We start from the raw sequence: 21,286 nt of genomic DNA, 5'->3' as shown, positions 1-21,286 counted from the left end.
ATAAATCAAGCATTAACGTCTCATAGTCATAATGTTCGGTGGTCGTGCGTATTGTACCTACGCAATAATTAGATATATCTATCTATCTATATATCTAACTATAGTTAGCTAAATGATTTATAACACTTCCGAAAGCATACTATGCGACTATTATTGTAATTTAGTGTTTTGTGAAAACAATTAACGGACGAAATAATATATAACACACACTCCTGGACAAGAAAATTGAAAAACAACGAGGCGGTCCACGAAACAATCGCAGTTATCGTGACGTTTATATAGACATTTGGTATAATTACTTTTTTTCGCCATTTTTTGTTGTTTTCATAACTAGAGATAATATGATTTTTTTCCGTATGTCGGAATCGTGAAGTATTTAGGTAGAGTATAAACTTAAAACCACAACGCATCATTAACAGGAATCGTTATTTTAAATACGAGTTTTCCGCCACGCCGAGTAATAAACGACAACGGAATGTATACAATAACAATTATAATACTTGTAATGTACTTAGGTATAATTTCACGAAATGCAGTCAAAATTCCACATCAAGGGTGGCGGTCAAGCATACCAATTTTTGCTCATTATACACTACAGCGCGCAGCAGTCGACGTTAATTTTATTATTTTTATTTTTTTAAAGCCAATCTCTATTATGATAAAACCAGATAGGTGTGGATCTAGAAAACTGAAATTTTTTTTTATCAAAAATTATGAAAAACAATCATTATAAATAACACGTACGAAAAGGGGGAGGCTAAAGCTCCTTAGCCACCATGGATCCGCGTCTGATAGCACTAAGTATTAGTATGTGCACGTATTTTCAAACTATCGTGGCGGTGGAAAAGGGTTTGAGTAGGTTCTTGTCCTATCGTTAGATTGTGGCGTTGTTTGTGTGATTTTCTCTTTTCTATAGAATTAATGATCGAATTTTATTTTTATTTTCACCTCACTAGTCGAGGACCGAGATCGCATAAGTAGTAAAATATGAATACAATTTTAAGTCTGATAATTACTTCAGAATCAGTATATATGTGTACAAAATACCTAAAATAATTAAATTAATACAATAGAACAATTATTTTACTTTTGACAAATACGTTTATTTCAACGTGTCAGAACGCGTGGTAAAGTTATCATAATATATTGTTTAATGCGTACTTGCAAAAGAGTTTAAAATTTTATCAAAGCCAACATTTAATATTTACAAAGTTACCACCGATTGTTATATTTAAGTAATATTTATTTCTACTCATTGGGGGGAAATATCTCAAAGACTTGACTTCACATAATACGTACATGCATATTTTTTTTATGCACCGGTTTATTGTTCTTCGTGTGCCAAGATAATCGACTTTGATCGAAACAGTTTTAATTCATTACTGTATAATAATTGTTCATTTATTAAAATATGTAAAAACTGTATAAGTGTCTCAATGTTTCGTACTAAATAGTAAATATACCAAATCATCACAGCATTTTCACTTTTAGACGACAGGAAAAACTTTTTCGAAAACGTATACCAAGTACGTCATTGTTATGAACTATATAATTTATATATTATATATAAATATGTACTGTGTATTTGTCTATATGTGTATATTGTATATAGGCTGTTATCAAACTGAAACCTTCATGTCCAACTTTGATACATACAATATTATAATAATATAGTTTATATAAATTCCGTCAACTTGCTGCTAACTAGAAACCTTTTTCGTTTATCGGTAGGTTTATTGTAGGTACACTATTAATTGCCTTTTTTTTTATACAAACGCAATATTGTTAGACGTTTGTTATACATTTAAATATTTAATCACAGGAATGCATAATAGTTGTTTGGATTTTCAAAGTTTCACATTGTGGATCAACCAGTAGGTACCTAGCTGGAACTATGCAAAGACAAAATTGGTTTGGTGTTAAGATAGGAAGTGCTAAATTATTAAACATTATTAATTACTATTACCTCCTACGCATATTTCAAACCCATTGTCGTGGATCTACTTTCCTTAATACACAAAGTTAAATACCTAACTATTCGTTTTGATTTTTGATTTTGATGCATCAATATTTTTAGAACAATTATCCGCTGAATATTTTACAGCAAACAATAAGTGGATTCTCATTTGACAAACAGAAGTTTGTATCACCACGTTTTTTAAGTTGAAGATGCAAACAATTTCAAGAATTTAAATGCGTTGCCTTTAAGTAAATTTCAAAATTCAAAAATCGGAATTTGATAAATTTTTTACTAAAAGGAAAAATGAGGTTGAGCATAATTTGGGTTTGACGAGTAAACCCGCCTGTGTATGAAAATATTACTGCGATATTATATTGTAAGAACGATTATAGCAGTGTTGCCTGCCGGCGTGGTATGGTTTTCAAACATGGGTAGGTAATTTTGGTTTAGTTCACAATTTTGATTTTTTTATGTTATTATTATTATTGTTGTTGTTGCTGATGTTATTCCGAGGAAACTGAATACAAACGAACCGTCAGACTTTTGAGCGGCTCGCGGTCGCCGTCAAAACAAGCAAATCGTGTGGTATTTAGGGTACCTACGTAGATAGCTTGTACACGTCTCCTAGGCTGGATTGGATCCAGAAACTCGACGAGGCTCGTTGACGGGCATGCCATTGTTTTCCGTCAGACGGGTGCACGCGGACAAAAGGCGCACATCAAACGAACCGTTTGGCGGCGGCGCCTCGCGGACGCGTGCATTGTCGGAGTGACGAAAAACGATTGTCTGTGCGTGTTCGTTGTAGGTACGACTATATCATTTTTGCGTATACAGTGGGATTCTTTTTTCGAATAACAACGCTCGTCATTTCAAAAGCCATTATCGTTTTTGAAATTATAAAAAAAAAAAAAAAAACGATTTTAATAAGAATATTTATAGTTGACAATTAAACAATTATATAAATATATTTTATTATTTATTATCGTTATCTACCAATTTGTTATGGTTTTTAATTTTTTGAACGAGAACTTTTATTTTAAATTTAAAAAATACTATACTAATTATTAGAGTATTATTATATTCTGTGGTATTACAAGTATATTTATGCGAGTGGATATACTCTGCTTGTTAAATTTAAAAAATATGTATGTTCCATAGACTTAAACAGTTTTATTGATTTTATTGTTCAATGAAAGAATCACTCGGTATGACAGGAGGAGTACCTACGATCCCGACGTCTTCAGGATATTCTATCCCCGTCAGAGAAATGTACAATTATAGTTATTCGTTCTCTATACCTACACCGGACGGCCGCTTTTTCTAAATCCTTTGGAATTATTGTTTCTCTCGCTCTCTCAATCTCAATATCTTATAAATACTGCAGAGACCGCCGACATTATATACGCCACATACGACATACCATGCATATGACATTTTTATGCGTACGATGACGTTTCTTTATAGTTTATAACATTTCGTCGTATTTTTAATTTTTCATAAAACTAACATATACCTAGCTATATATACTTGCCTGAATATATGTATACCTGTGTACTGTACATATACACTCGATATCGTTGTCACTTGTCAGCACGAACGTGTTTTTAGTTACGAGTTTTTTAAAAGTTATAGTGGCTAGTATTATATGTATATATATATATATATATATAACTGAAAACACGTTCGCGTATATATATATATATATAGTATAGATATTGTTGAATACAGGATCCATTGCAAATGTACAACTTGATAAAAATTTGAGGAAATATATATAATTAATGTGATACCAATAATAGAATAACAATATAATAGTATCCACAACGATTTTGTCATTTTTATTAATTATTATCTTCTACAGCATTCACTATAAGGGAAAGATAACTTTTTTCAAAATTTGGAAGCCACACTCCTTATATTCTATCAATCGGTCTCTTCCAGTTTCAAAATCATTTATATCTAACTTGTACCTACAAGACCTGTGAAAAAAATCTAGACATGTCTATGTCTTATGGATTATACTCGTATTTCTTTAGTCATTGGTATTATTTTATTTGTTTCACGGTTTCATTTTGTTTCTATAATATGATATACTTAATGACTACTATCTATAGAATTTTATTTATTACAACAATCTTAACATATGGCATCATATTTTTACTCGTTTTTGATTATTTTTTTCTTTAAAGTAATAATTAAATGCAGAAGATTGGTCGCTAGTATGTAATACACACTGCAAAATGCTAACACTGGTGTAAGATACATTTAATATTTAATGTATTCTATACACATCAAAAATTTAAATGAATTTTTAGCATTCTGTAGTATAATACCTACCTACATATATTATTGTGAATAATTGATTATTTATACAACAATTTACAATTTATGTATAATATTATATCATTTAAATAATTTGAATCATACAAAAGAAGAAAATAGTACATAGAAAAAATATATTTATGGTATAATCAAGAAAATGCTTAAAGTGGTTTGCGTTATATTGACATTTTTAAAGCCCAAAATTATGTTTAACAGCATAATATACCATTATTTTTTACGTGAAACTCTCTTAAGTCGTGTACTTGTGTCTATTTAAATTGTCACGTTTCTCTTTTAAATCTGTGTGCCATCGATGAGAAGTAATGACAAAACCAAATAATTCGAACATTTAAATAATAAACAATATAAATAATATTAAAATTTGTAATAACACATCCTACGCTTAGCTTAACGAAAAGCTTTATCTGTGTTTGTAACGACTCTAATATGGTTTGTGTTGCAGAGATAATAAAAAAAAAAAACATAAAAATCCTTTTTTGGTCGATCGTTGTAAATGTAAAACTAACTGTCCCATTAGTTATGATATTTACTGTATATTTGTTTTCAATGAAACATAAAAAAACATAATTCTTTGTTTTTATAGTGAAACATATCGCGATGAGCATTATTTATAATTTTATAAAAGTAGAATGTAAAATAGGTTAGCACATTATAATATAAAACATGTTTATTTATTCAAACGAGGAATTTTCAGTTTAAAGTCTTCATTTAGTATTACAAACATATTAATAATACATTAATTTATTTTTATCATTTAAATTTTACAGAATTAAAATTATTTTGTTATAATATAATTTATAACCTTAAATCTGCACTGCTATTAAGATGGACAAAATATATTGAAATATTTCGGTTATATTGGATTTGAAAAATATGATATAGAAAAAATAATATAACTCACTATTAAAAGTATTAAACCCAAGGTTATTAGGTAAACAAATTTAAATAGCAAATTCATAAAAGTTTTATTTAAAAATCCCGAATATAACAAAGTCCATAGAATTTTTTAGTAGTAGGTAGTACAAACGATTTACTCGAGAATTATGTCTGCAAAATCTCAACTGCTGTGGTTATTGGCGTTTCTAACAAATATATCATTAAAATATCTTAATAGGCATTTAAATAAAATAAAAATATAATAGGTATAGTGTCATTTTTTTCATATCTACAATACACTTCCAAATTACAACATCTAAAAATGTGCTCAAAAATGATTTGTACGAGTAGATAGTTACTACATACCTTTATGAACCGATGAACTTATAACTTATAAATCATATTATTTTCATATCTATCATTTTTTTTTTTTTTTAATATTTTTTTATTTATATCATATATCATAAATTATTTACGAAATAGACTGATTATAAGTTTATAACCACAATTCGAGTGATAAAATATTAAAGCTGAAAAACCTTGCACTAACCAATATGATAAACCGAACTATTAATTGTAGAAAATCAAAAAATCTAATTCTTCTGTCTGTAACTTATGAAAAAAGTTCGAATTGAAAGAAATTCACTAAATATGAATTTATTATTATTATAATTTATGTATGTTAACTATACTTGTGTTATGTGATATGCATAATTTTTTTTCTATACCTGAAATAGTACAAATACACCATATACATTTTATTTCTACCTGAAATAATACAAATTGTCCGCCATATAAATTATTTTTCTGCCTGAAATAGTACCAACTGTTCGCGGTTTAAATTTTTTTCAGTAACCGAAAACAGACTATTTTAATGAATTCGTGTTATTTGTTCATTAGATGCTTGTGGGTATGTAAAGTGTGGCCAATTTTAAGTTTGTTGATTGTTGTTTGAACAATGCGTGGGAATGAATCGTCGTGTTGTTATGCTGAATTTTTTTTTTTTAGTCTAATTTTTGTTTTGCATATTATTATTGTGACACTTAAACATCTTTTTGAAAGTAAAATTAAATTTAACTATTTGTACTATACAGGTACTGTCCAAGAATTACGGTTTAAATGTATAGTTTATACATAATTTGTTTCTTATAACTTATATAGACAATTTTCAAACCGTTAAGGAATAAAAAAGTTAGTATCAGTTTTATGACGACATGTAACTTTTAGTTATATTTACAGTTATATGTCTACATTTTTTTTTTCATAACAATTTTGTTTAGGGTTGTAAATTTGTTAAATTTATCTTTTATATGGATTATAAAAAAAAAATAAAAATGTAATCTATGTTTACATTTTATCGATCAATATTACAAAAATATTCATCATTTTATAATTTGAAAAACAAATAACTATTCATTACGTTTATAACTTTTTGTTGTTGTTGTTGTCAATGCTACGTTTCTGAGAATTCATCACTCTACAACACACACATTTATATAGGTTGAACTATTGAAGGTTATTACCCTTATGCCAGAAAGACATAAAACTGAAAATGTTACAATATCTGCAGGTAGGGCATTTTTACTCCATTGAAACTTAATTTTTAAATTCATTATCGTTAACTCTCAAGATGTAATGTTGTAATATGTTGAAACAGTAGAATATTGTTATTAATTAGTTATTCCAATTCATTTTGATATTATTATAAAATGAACATAAAAGTATTGTCAAGGAATATTGATATTCAAGATTCACATAATTTATCATTTAAAAAAAATTATTAATTTTTATCTATCACAATATTTTCCAGCGGCTCACCAGAATGTATTGTGTCGATAAGGATGTGTAGGTTTATCACAAGCGATTTACTGCCTTTAAACTGTTTACTTTGCTGAATGTCTTTTTTTTTTTAATACGTGTGTATGTAGGTTAGGTTAGATAACTTTGTTTGTACCGTTTCACAATAAATCTTTTTTCCTGGGGTTGTGTTAGTGAATACTATATAAAGTTTATATTAAAATTTATTACCTACAATCATCTCATTAAAAAATACTATTAGAATGATCTCGTGGTAGGAACATACGCTTCAAATAATTTCTAAGTGTATTGGTTAGAGAAATTAATATAAATTGGTACATTAATGTACTGCTATAATAGAAAGTAAAATTTGATACTTATTTTTCAAACTTTCGATAACTGACTGTTAAAAAATCATCAACTCGAGATAAATGATATTTTCCAGTATAACGATCATCAGTATTTTTGAAAATAATACATTAGTAACATCATAAATTATGTATATTTATTTACTACAGTAAAAGTTTACATATTTGTTCAAAAATACTATCTAAATATTAATAAATAGAGGACTTGAATATTAAAATGTAAAACAGTGTGATACGCGTAAAATATAATATAATAATTCAAAATACGATTCGATAATAATTTGTACAACTCTAGAGTAAAATATTAAATAAACAAGTTTTACCCACTTTCAGATTTAAAATTTAAATTGCCTAATGTGTTTCACAGTATATGATTTTAAGATTTAAAAAACGTAATGAAAAGCACGTTCAAACTTATTACGTTTCATACGTCGTATAAAAAACTGAGTACAATATAATATATAATATTATTTATTACCCAAAACCTGATATCATATTTCACCTCGTGTTGCTGTGGAATTTCTTTAAAGAAATACGACGTATTTTGTTAATATATTATAACATATTATTACTTAAAATAATAGTTCGTTTCATTTATAATTATTATGCGTATGTGTTATATTTAAAACTACATTTTGGTTCATTTCAAGTTAAAAAAAATGTAATTGGGATTCAGTAGCTACACCATTAAATCTAAACCATATCATATTATAATTGTTTGAATATTATATCTCATTATCACTAAGTATAAATGACAATAATATAAGAAAACTTTAAAAAATAGAATCGATAAAAAAAATATTATCATCGAAATGTAAAAATTTGAGAAAAAAATATAATGGATAATTTAGCTGAATAATACTTAGAACTTAGAAGCACAATCGTAATGTTGTATAGCCCTACCGAAGAATCATATTTTTTAATGAAATATCCAATGTAATAAATAGTATGTAAAAGTTATATTAGCTATTAAAAAAAAATGAACTGAAGCTTAAGCTAGTAAAGCAAGTAAAGCAAATAAAAACAAATTATTTTGATCTTAAATCTCAAAGTAAACATGGAGAAAAATATAACCTTGTTATAAAATATTAGTTATTTTATTTTTTATTTTCACCTGGATCACATTCATAGTGATGAAGAAACTCTCAATTTTTTGAAATAAAAATAAATATACTGTTAAAAAATATGTATCTTATACTTTTTCTTCGTGATGCATCATGCACTATAGAGAATATGATTTAGAAAATCACACGTTTGAGCCAACTATATAATTAAATCAAGAAATATTTATTTATTTGCTTAATTTTATTTAAAATCATTGTGTACAGAGATAGTAATAAGACGAGTAAGTAATAGACGAAAAAAAGATAAAATGAATTAAATAGTTTTAATTTCAGTGTATACGTAAGCTTAAACTTATCGTATTTTCGAATTGACCGGGAAAAGCTAAGTTATTACAACAGCAAATTCTTTAACCGGTTAAGTTTAAAAGTTTTTTTTTAATGTAACTTTTTAAGTTTAATAGTTATGTTCTCTTTTGTAATAATTAATATGACCATGTACACGGTAACTAGCATTTTGATCGTTTTGCCTACCTATAATATATTGACCGATGATAATAAAATTGACGTGACCGCCGCCGCCACCGCCGTTGGTCACCAAATATTTGAACACGACGTGGAATTGGCAACTGAAGCGTGTTTTTTTTTTTTTTTTTGGTTTTGTCTAATGGGAAACGAATTTATTTGGCACGCGATCGATGCGCTGTAGGCGCCACGAGACTACGACCGGAAAACGAATGACACTAATAATAATATAACGTACCGTAATGTGATTATAAATTATTGTTATATTATAATATTATTATATGTCGACGGGAACGATACAAATATCGTAATATCATTGAACGAGAACGCAAGCCGGGTTTGTTCTTTTTTTTTAATCATCATTATTCGTACTCAGCGACGTTGTCATTGGTACCCGGTGTAATATTATCATTGTCGAGTGTCATCGAGGTCCGGACTTTGACGGGTATTTTTTTTTTTTAGTTCTTCTACAGCCCAATCATAGGATATTATTTTTTAACAGCCTAAAAAAAAGCCGAAAGATTGCTATCAAAGAAACAAATTGAATACAAACAGCTTTTATGAACTAACAAATGTTATTGTCCAACTGCTTCAGTATAGTTGTTATATAATAATATATTTATTTTTATTGCATATTGTACGTCATATCATAAATATTTTATTATATTATTTTAAAAGAGTTCATCCCCTTGCAAGTATATATATATATATATATATATATAAGTAATATTTAAGAGGGGGTCGGCATTATTAAAAAAATATGTATATGTACATTAATCAGATTGTGATTGTGACATCATAATGCGGTAGTTCATTTGAAAAAGATGAACACCATATTCTTTTGATATCAAAATAAAAATAAACTGAACCATATACATTCCTTTGTGTAATGACTGTGGAGTCACGGAATTCGGGAACAAAAATTTTGTAACTATAAAAATGTATATACATCGCATCACTTTATGTTCAGATTATTTTTATTATTATTAAAAATTACCAATTATAATGCATGGCGTATTAACTCGTATACGGTTTTGTATCTTTTTTTAATTGAGGGTTTAGCATTTTGATAACATTTTTTAATTTTTAAAACATTCCATATATATTTATACGTACCTATAGGTATTCTATTACGTATATTCTTTGAAGATTTCGTCAATTTATCTCATTTGTCATATTTTTGTTCTATAACGGCTTTTGGTATAAAAACTATGTTTCCCAAAAGACAATGTTTACGAAAAGGGCTATAAAAAATATTTTATTAGTTTACACAGTGGATCGATTGTATTATTATGTAAGTACTATATAACGCCATACGGCGAGGAGGGAGACTTGATAATTCATTATACTTGATAGTGATTAATATTATAAACTTACAATATCGAGAAATCGACGTCATCCCTTAATTATTATTCGAGCCTGAACCTATTAAGAAATTTTAATATAAGACGTCTATCAAAGTCATCAAAAGCGACTCGTTCAACGGCAAAAATAATATTATCTCGACAGTCGACAATCGACGACCTCAACTTTAAACATCAATCAAAACAGTACTATTGTTGCTTAAAACATGTAAAATATGTCATTTGAGAAATATTTTTTTACAACATAATATTTAGTTGTATTTATACGTATTAGTCAACTATTCTCGTGAGCGTCTGTGATGCGGTGTTGCGTTTGACACGCGGTAGCTACATATGAAACGCGTGTTTTTGTCAAAATATAATATTATGTTGCGGGTTTTCGTTACAACACGAGTAGTCCTGCACGCAAACGTACCGATTAAATGCGCTCGACTTAAAATATTAATCAACTCGGACGTGTTCATTTGTTTGCTGCAGACTCGTACAGCACGAATACAGACTATATACGCTGCTTCATATTATTATGTATAATATTATTTATCGTGTTACACAAGACGTGCATAAAACTGTATTAATAAAATATCATACAATAATATTATTGAAATACGTTTTGTTAACCACACGGTTATGATTTCAGGTAAAGCAGTGCCTTTCGTCGAGCTCACGGTAGCCCATGCTTCCGTTCTGACCATACTGGCCATCAGCTTCGAACGATATTACGCCATATGCGAACCGTTGCGAGCCGGTTACGTGTGCACCAAGACCAGAGCGATGATCATCTGTCTACTGGCCTGGGGACTGGCCGCGCTGTTCACTAGGTATTTATTTAATCAAAAGATCACAGCTAATATCATAACATAATATCATATTTTATATTAGCGAACTGTGACGATATTATCATATTGCAATAATAATTATTATACAACCTAAACGGTACTACACCGCGAATACGTTCTGCAGTATAATAATAACATATTACCCATGTTTGGATGCTAATGCGTTTTTCTGACCAACGAGTTTTTGTTTTTAGGTACCTACCTCTTAAACATTGCAGTTTTTTATGATATCAGACCAATTTCACGAATCGTTGAGCGATTTTTTTGCTAAAAACCAATAATCGATAATATTTACTTTATTATAGAAAACGCATAAATGTAATAATACTATATATTATGTTTGAGTGTAATTTTTTATAAATGCGAAAAGTAACTCTGTCTGTCTGTTATGTCTTAACGGCTTAACGACTTAATCGATTCCGGTGAAATTTGGTATTGAAATACATAACAATTTTTAATTTTCAAGAGCGTGTTTTGATTTTGTAACGTAGGCGTCGTTAAAGAATGGTTTTTTAGGAATTAAACTCCCAAGGAGATGAAAAGGAGTAAAAAAGTTTTAGCTTTCAGTGATAAATTTGGCTACGATTATTTTTCACTGTTTTTATAAGTGTTTATGTTTAAGTTGAGTTAGTAAAGTTATCTTTTTTGACTTTTTTGATTTTACAAAAATCGTTATTACATTGAGTACCGTTAGTACTGTTTTAAAATACATAATAGTAACTTTTTAATCTTATGAAAATTAAGTTAGAGGAGAGATGCCTACTGATTTTTACAGACTCGTGGTTGATAGATATATTCGTTTCTTAAATAATCTCATGTTGAACTGCGCAGAAGAACAACAAAACAAGAATTATCGCTGGCGTTTCGGACCTTTTAGTTTGTAGGAGTCCAAGAACGGAATAAGAAGAGTCGATAGAGTCAAAAAAGAATTTTCCACGAATATAATAATTATTATAATAGAGACACTATCTGCTTAAGAGGAATTAATATTTGGAAAATGAAGGAAGAGATAGTATATATAGTCGCGTGAAGAACTGTAGCTTATATTAAAATTATGTATATTTTACAAAGCTTAAAAATCTGCGTAAATTATTATACTTTATACTATTAGAAGTATTACATATCATATTATAGTACTCTCGTGGATGCGATATATTGTCATAATGTGAACGCGTCGCATTTTTTTATTATGCTTATACTTACACCTATGTCAAGCGATGTTGATCATTATCGCGTCGCGTGTACGCAGAGAAAATCGTAAAATCGTAACGATCTGTAGTGAGCGTATACCTCTGACGAAAGGTTATATATAATCTCGGGGTATATATATAAATAAATTCGTAGTGTGCGTTTAAAGCCATCAACACCCACTATCATCGCTACATCAGGGGAAAATGCCGTATATAGGTATATAATATTATGACAGGTAATACCTAAGTACCTACCTATATTTTATTAGACATATTATACCTGTAACACTAACCTAACCTACCTTATACGTTCACCCCTCCCCTCCGCCCATTTACAGTTAAGTTGTTGTATCATATACCTCAACGAATACAATATAGTAGATATTAAGTAGGTAGGTACAGCTTCAGTCCGGAAGTTGCACGATGACAACATCGTCATAACGACGATAGCGGTACATTTTAATTTCAATCGGTCTGCGCGATCACGTCTTCTTGCTAGACGTAAAATAATGACGATAGAAAATAATAATAATAATAATAATGAACGGCAAACGACTTCATCGTGTGTACAATGTGCGTATATAGATGAGCACTGAATCGAACATATACGTAAGTATACATAGGTATAATAACGGCAACCACGATAATCTGATGACTTTATTACAAGGCCGACGTATATACATTACACATAACGTCATAATATAACAGACGGTATGCGGGGTACAAATATTTCACATCCGTTTCCCGCGCGTGTACCAAACTACCATCATAATTGATACCTACATAGCAACTCGTTTGACCAATTATATATGTTTTTTAACTGTCGTGGATAACAATGAGGTATTGTAAAATTGACAGAGTATTGATACGAGAACAATTTAATATTTTTTTTTTTAAATTTATGATATCACCGAAAAAATATAAAAACTCATGCAGCTTTCTTACCAATAAATTATGACATATTGTGGTACCCAAAATATCTTTATATTCCACGTAGCTATATTCACTATACATATTATATATTACATACGCTATTTAAGAACTAAAATGTCGACAGACAAACGATAGGTAGGTACCAATAACAAGGACAAAGAATTTAAAAAATTATAAATGTTCACAAGTATTAGAAAAAATACAGACACAAATTGTAATAAAATTATAATTCGTGCTTTTTGACCAAAAACTAATGTATTAAAATTCACGTTTTTTTTTTTCTGCAGAAGTGAATATGGTGTGTTCCCAAAATCTGTTTTTAATCTCGTTAATATTACTATACGACATAACTTGCAGAACTAAAATGCGGACAAACAATTGATTTACGAAAAGTTTCACGTTTTCTATGAAAATGTCCTGGTTAAAAGTTTTTTCTTTTCATCGCGAAAACTTAGACAAATGTACTCAATATCTATTTTTTTACGTAAATAACAATAAAGTATTGTAGGATTCATTAAACGTCATAAAAATTTTAAAAGTTTTGATAAAAATACATGAATTATTATAACACGTATTATTATTTTTGCACTTTTAATCAGACAATTTACGATAAATTATAATTTTTGCTTTGATCTGTTATTTGAAAAACTTCTTAATATGCGCATCACTGGATCGCCAAATTTATTAAATCCAACGCACATTATCGATTGCATATAAACGCAGTTGTTATTTTTATAACAATAAACCAAATATTTTTATTAAGTGAATTTTCAGATTAAATCATTTTTATAGATTATACTATATTTCTACGAGAAAAAACTCTGTAATAATATAATAAATCAAGTTCACAAGTGGGACATTGTACATAATATGAATATATGATATCGAGACAGACATTCGACGCGGCGTTAAATATAGACAACAATACAATAATATAACGTACACACAACATTAAATTCGGAGGATTTAAGTGCTCGTCAATAAGACAAATAAACGTGATCTCTGACCGACTTTAACACCACTGCAACTGTATTCACTGACATGTTATATTGTGTATGCTTTACAGCTCGGTATTAGTACTCAGCTATAGTATTATTCATACTAGTAAGAACGTGTCATGCGAATAATGCGAAATTATAGATTAATATCGAAATTGTTCGAATAATATATATGAGTGAGGAAAAAAACGTAATTATAATAATACAACTTGAAGTATCTAAGTCGGCAAGTAATCGCGTTTAATATTAATAATATTATTATTATGTTGTGTGTGAGTGTGCGTTTGTCCTTTTACGTTTACACTTTGAGCGCTGTGCAGCTGTCAAATGAATGATGTTTTCATATTAAGCACAGTAAAGACTTTGTCAAAAATATTAATAATATAGGTATTATTAATAATATTAATTATTATTAATTATAAAAATTATTAAAATATTAATAATATTAATAATCTAGGTGTTATAAATTAAGTTTAAAAAAAAAACAGTATAATAAAGAGGGCGATTCACCAAACATGCCATCCTCTTATTCTTTTTTAATAATACAGTTATTCGAATTCTATTTCTCGATTTTTTAAATATTGTATTTTAAGACCATATTTTCAATTACTTGAAATTTTTTTGTACTTACTACTTAGGGTGTAACGTGTGTAAATATAAACTTCTATTTTTAAAATGACAACCAAACCTGAATTTGAAAGAATAATGTTTGAGCGATTTAATTTTGTGTATACTTAGGGTAATAGTTTCATAATAATAAGTTTGAAAGATATGGAGGCTATGGTAATTCGATGAATTAAGTAATTTATATTAAATTATTAATATTTATGATTTCTAATAGCAGTCAAATTTACTAGATCTGATATTACATCTATTTTAACAACTGAAAAATCATCATTTAGGAATATTATCCTTGTTATAAATTATTCGTTTGAATTTTGAACTAGGTACATTATCATAACGTTAAAAACAAAAAATCCACAATAATGTGCAGCACTGTAAAGGACTGTTATTTAAAATTCAACAATTTATATCGCCACAGCTGGACACTCATTAAGTAGTGCAATAAATTGTATGTACCTAATTTAAAATAGAGTCTTAATGTATATATATATATTATTGTTGAGGTGTAATAGTCTAGTAATAATAGTTAAATAATAAAATAAAAAATAATATAATATTAAATCCCAAAAATCAAAATTTGAATACATTTGCTATTTTATTTATTCAATTAATCAATTTAAACAAAAATAAGGGATGAGCATGTTTGGTGAATCGCAACGTATAACATAATTTATTTCTCAAAATAATATTCTGGAGGTTAATCGTTAGTAATTAATTTTAAGTTTTGGTGACGTATAATAAATAGGATCCACTCCACGGATGCATTCGATTGGAGAGGATTTTTTGTCATAGGTTCTAAAAGAAAAATATACCGCTTGGGAAAAAATGTTGTTGTTAAAATTGTTTATCTGTTAGTCTTGAATTATTATTATTTTCTTTGGTTTTGTCCTTCACGCCGTTCGTTATTTAAAGCTGGAACAACACGTTTTGTGACCCGCAGTCTTCGTTTATCTATAGTCGTGTTCTGTCGAACAGAATTCGGTCGTCGTCATCACCATCGTCATCGTTACCGTCGCCAGGCTGATGAATAGCTGCTGTCATGACCAACATCTGTCATAACAATAATATATACGATCGCTGGATAAACGTCCATTGATTTTCTAAAAACAGCTTTGTCCCAATTTATTTCCGCCGGCATAGTAATAGCAAAATGATTTCTTTCGTTCGAAATGACGATAACGATTAAATTTATGATGATGATGGTGATGATAATAACAACAGTAAAATAAGTGGTAATCACTGATAATGTTTAGCAACCATGTTGTCGGCAAAAACGTTCGGCGTGAACACTATATAATATATTAATGCGTACATTGTCGCATCGTTCGCGACGAATCGGCTAAAAACTAAAAACTGCTTAATCGTACAGTTTAATATATTTGACCCTAAAATAAAACCGTAACCGAAATATAATAAATGTCATATATTATTTGGTTCCTTTGCTTTATTTTTTTTTTCGAGCACTACCAAACGATATTTTACGTTATATTATTATTTGTCCCGCGTAATAATACGCTTTTTCTTTCGAGTGGACCAGATGTTAATAAAACGAGCTGCATAAATAATAAATATAACTTTTTTAATATGATGTACATGATGATTATATGTAATATGTATATATATATATATCATATACAATCACGCAATAAAAATAAATAAATACAATAATTCAGAATATATATATATATATATCCTACGTATATATTAATATATATTATTGGCCCAAATGTAATTTTATTGAGTTTTTGCGATATGAACAAAATTAACAATATATCAGATGTGGCCGCAGTATGTATGCAGGTCGTCAGTTTTATCCGACACAAAAGAAAATCAATTAATCTGAAATTAAATTAATCGGACTTCGCAAGACGTCTTGGAAGCCATTCGATATTAAACTTTTTCAAAATTAAAAAAATATTTTTCAATATCTTGACTTAAACTCGCACAATAATTACACGTATACCGTATACATGTTATATAAAATAATTTATCGAAAATTTATTGTTGTCCAGGTACTTAAAAAAAACATAAGAATGTACTCAGTTAAATTTATTTAATATATTATAATATCAACAACTAACAATCCGTATAATAATCGTTAGAAATTAGAAAAAATATTTATAGCGGTGACATGCGACCTCTTCTATGTATTTATCATTAGAACTTCCTACACGACACTAGTTTGTACGATATCATCTCAAAAATGTAAAATATTTTTAAAACGTTTTATATGCCGCTGTTTCATTTTTTTCTTTTTTGAACATTCAAGAATTAACATATATTTTTTGATATTTATAGTGTACGTTAATTTTTTCTAAGAATTAGACAGCGATCATATTACATACAAGTATTTGTAATTTATTATATCGTATGACACTTTAAAAAGTCTCCGGGATTTGCAATTAAATTAAGTGTCCGGGACATGAAAAATAATGAGTCTTTCATAAATTTATATTCATATAGAATAGAAAAAAAACGTTGTAAAAGTTTACAGAGGTTTTTTCGTGATGTTTTAAAAGTTAATAATTATATTATGTATTCATATTCCGTTATAAATTAGGTGAACTTTAATTGTGCCCTTCAATGACAAATAACAATTTGATTAGAAAAAATGCCTCCCGAACCTGATATAATAATGTCTACATTTTAAAATAAAGTTTAGATGGTGGATTTCTTTATTGAGGTGCAACGAGTATCGGGGGATAATATTAAAACACAATACAAGATTGAAGAAAAATAAAAAACGAAATAAAATATTGTTTTGTTTGAGCAGAGTTTAGTTTGCAATCTCAAGTGAACGTTATAAATCCTAAACAAGACATTTTGATAAACGATTATAAAATCTATAGTACATGTTGGTTAAGTGCCAAAACATGCACAGCCGTAGCGATAGGGTGCTGATTATATTATATTTTTGTTTCCTCAGTCGATGGATAGTTTTTTTTTTTTTTTATCAATACATTGCATAGAAATATTTCTTTTTGAAAACTCACTCAGTTCGGTTGTTCTTAACGACTGGACATGAATGTTATAAGTTTTCTACAGAGTATCTGAGTATTGTATTTTCTTTAATTGGATAAACCAATGTTAATCTTATTATTTCCACAATAAGTTTTGTATATCATATGTAAGTTTATGTTGTGCAATAACCTTAAAGGGTAAAAACGTTAATTGAAATATACCCGTGACAACAGAAATTTCGTGGTTTAGAAAAGTGTTTTTGATATTTGGTACTCAATATTTGTCATCGTTTATTGTCCACACGTGGAATCTAATAACATTGACTTAGCACCTCACGCAGTGAAGTTTATGTTTTATTCAAAAAATAAATCCCACTATCCCATTTTGGAGCTACGGACAAATCACCTTGACACAAAATATTTTAATACGACAGTTTTTACACAAACTTTTTAATAGTTATGCTTTTTCCAGGTTTAGGTGGAACATTAGACTTGCTTCTTAACAATTTCAAGTTCACCTTACTACTGCCTTAGCTAAGCATATATGTATACCTTTTGAAATTTGAAACATTTATACAATCGTTTAAAAATTTATAATTTTTCAAATCTATTCGAATTTATTAAATACGTTTTTGTGATTTTAGAACAAAGAAAATCTTAATTTTATTAAAAAAACACGGTTTTGTTTTTGTGTTTTATAGAACTATAATATTATCTACTATATTATTATATGGCTTACCAGAAACGCGTGGAACCCTGAAATAACATTTATAAAACATTTGTAAACCCGGTTAAGTACACACGATGAACTGGTAGAAAAGTATTTTCACTTGAGATTTAGTCAAGTTATAATAATACGTCAGTGGAACAACCCAAACTTTATATAGAGTACGTTTATCAATAATATTTATAGCTAGCACGCGCGTTGTGCCTTCAATTTTATAGCCTTAAATATAAACAATCTATTTTTGATTTTTTTCGATTTCTATGGATGACAAAGTACTCAACTTCGAATTATATAATATACTGATTAAGTGCTTAATAACTGAAAACAAAAACCAACGTGACTTTAATAGAAGGTGCATAATATTATGTTATTAATTAATATAAAATAGAATGAAAAGTTAATTTGCAACATTAGATACTATGTTATATAACTTATATAGTATACACATGGCAACTGAATGATTTGTTCGTTATTTATTTTTTTTCAACTATATAGGTATATATACTAGTTAAATAGATTTTAAATAATCTTAAATTTACACTTCCAATGATTTTAAATCTATGTCCTCTTCCTCGGTTAACGCAGCCGTTTTGAATTATCTTAATGAACGCTTTTTTAACTTTATCACGATTTATACAGATGGATCAGCCTCTGCTCTCTCCGCTGGTTATGCGTTCTACATTCCTGATCTACAGCTCTCTTTTACCAGTAATATAACCTTCCTCTTACGTCTTCCTCCTTTACAGCTGAATGCTATGCCATCACTGAAGCCTTAAAATTAATTCAAAATTTTCCCCCAAAAAATTACTTAATTTTCTCAGACTCTATGTCGTGTCTCCAAGCCTTAAATTCAAACCCGTTTAATTCTCATTTGTCTCCACTTATCCTTCGCATTAAGTTCCTTATTTTTACTTTCAATCAAAAAAACTATAACATCAACTTCCTTTGGGTTCCTAGCCACACAGGTATTCATAGTAATGAAGTTGCAGACCATCTCGCTAAATCCTCTTCCAATCTCATCTTTCCTTCTTTTTCTCTTCTCCCATATTCGGACTTCACACCTCTGATAAAACAACACTCCACCAACACTTGGCTCTCTCTCTGGAACAACCTACCTGCAGAATTCGCCTTAAGATACAGAAATATCACACCTAATATTCTAAAAAAAACCCGGTTTAATAACTTACACTTACATAGACCATATATTGTACAATTTAATAGACTACGTATTGGACATCACCTTCTACCCAGCCACCCCTTCAAACTTGGCCTTAATGATTCTCCATTCTACACACTTCGCCTAAATGAATGTATCTATGACTTATCCCATATACTATTCGACTGCCCTGCCCTTCAAACCAAACGCATTACTCTAGTTAACATATTTAAAACTCTTAATATCCCTTATAATATCTACTCCATACTAAACACAAAATCCACTACCGCCATTAAATTAAGTAATTTCCTTCATATTGGATGCTGGCTTTGTTATATAACAATATTATAATGTAATATATTATTATGTTGTATAATGTATAGATTGTAAATGTTGAGCTACCATAGTTTTATACTAATAGCTAATAAAAAAAAATAAAACAATTTCGATTAAGTTATCGTAAAAATAAAAAATCAACAAACCATGATATTTATATACTGTTTATACAAAATTAAAAAATGTCTTATAAATTAAATATTTTTACGTGTGTTTTTGGTAGTAAGAATATTTATTTTTTGTACACTTTACTGTTTTCTGAGCGGAACATTATCAACAGTAAACTAACGCGACTAATAAACGAGGTCAATTTCAAACAATATTATTATTCATTATAGCATTATTCAAAATAATTATTAAAATTAATAATATAAAATGTTATTATGTGTATGTTATCATATTACGTATGTATGTTGTATTAACTACAGATAAAAAACTGCAGAGAATCATTTACCCATAATTTGTATTTAATTAAACATTTTTTTGGATCTTGATTTTTTAATTCCCTTGAATTTTATGCCTATTTATTATATATATATATATATTTATTTAATGATATTAGATTTTATAAGTTACCAGCACGATTTAAGATAGTAATATTAATATTATAATATAATATAATTATATATTATAATATTACTATCTTAAATCGTGGTTACCAGAGTTTTGTAGTTCAGTATCAAACACTTACTAAACACGGCAACCACCGCACATCGATTTTTCATTATTATTATTATTATTATTTTATACATTTACGCGCGTCGTGCAGTCACATATTTATTAATATTATGTAAATGTGTACGCGCCAGCTCAATATAATAATAATAATAGTAATATATCGCAGACCGTTTAAGAGTTTCGACACGTAATACGCGTATATGTGGCGTGACTATTATTATATGCCCGATGACACGGTCGTGCTAAAAAGCGAAAAAGGTCGTCAACGAAAAGATTTCCGGTAAACACGCGAAAGTAAAAAAATAAAAATAACATCGACCCAAAAGCGCGTATTATTTGTACTATTGCTATAGGACTAGAGTGTCTATGACCGAAGAGAAGAAAAAAAAATCAATCAAAACATTACGGTAAAGTAATATATATGATTATATACGTACATGATGTTTCGGCGTTTTTATCACAAGCTTCGTGAATTGCTTCTGTCGATGACGATATTCAGACATTATTGAAAAAGTGATATGTTTTCACCTACTGTTTTCCATATGAGCAAATAA

General features: G+C 28.6%; 1 protein-coding gene across 2 annotated transcripts in view; it reads left to right on the top strand.

The window, feature by feature from the left end:
• The window catches only part of LOC107168274 (ecdysis triggering hormone receptor), a 178,660-nt gene that overhangs the window by 126,221 nt on the left and 31,153 nt on the right, over window positions 1-21,286 (top strand). For both annotated transcript variants that reach the window (XM_089229778.1, XM_089229777.1), the window contains exon 3: window positions 10,932-11,112. In XM_089229778.1, coding sequence (XP_089085904.1) covers window positions 10,932-11,112 — 181 coding nt within the window. The remainder of the gene's footprint in view (window positions 1-10,931; window positions 11,113-21,286) is intronic.

This window comes from Diuraphis noxia, unplaced genomic scaffold, assembly GCF_037042655.1.
Source record: "Diuraphis noxia isolate RWA-SAM2 unplaced genomic scaffold, SU_Dnox_SAM2 contig0005, whole genome shotgun sequence".
Lineage (NCBI taxonomy): Eukaryota > Metazoa > Arthropoda > Insecta > Hemiptera > Aphididae > Diuraphis > Diuraphis noxia.
The sequence above is the reverse complement of the archived record's forward strand: the minus strand, read 5'-3'. Positions and strand labels throughout refer to the sequence as shown.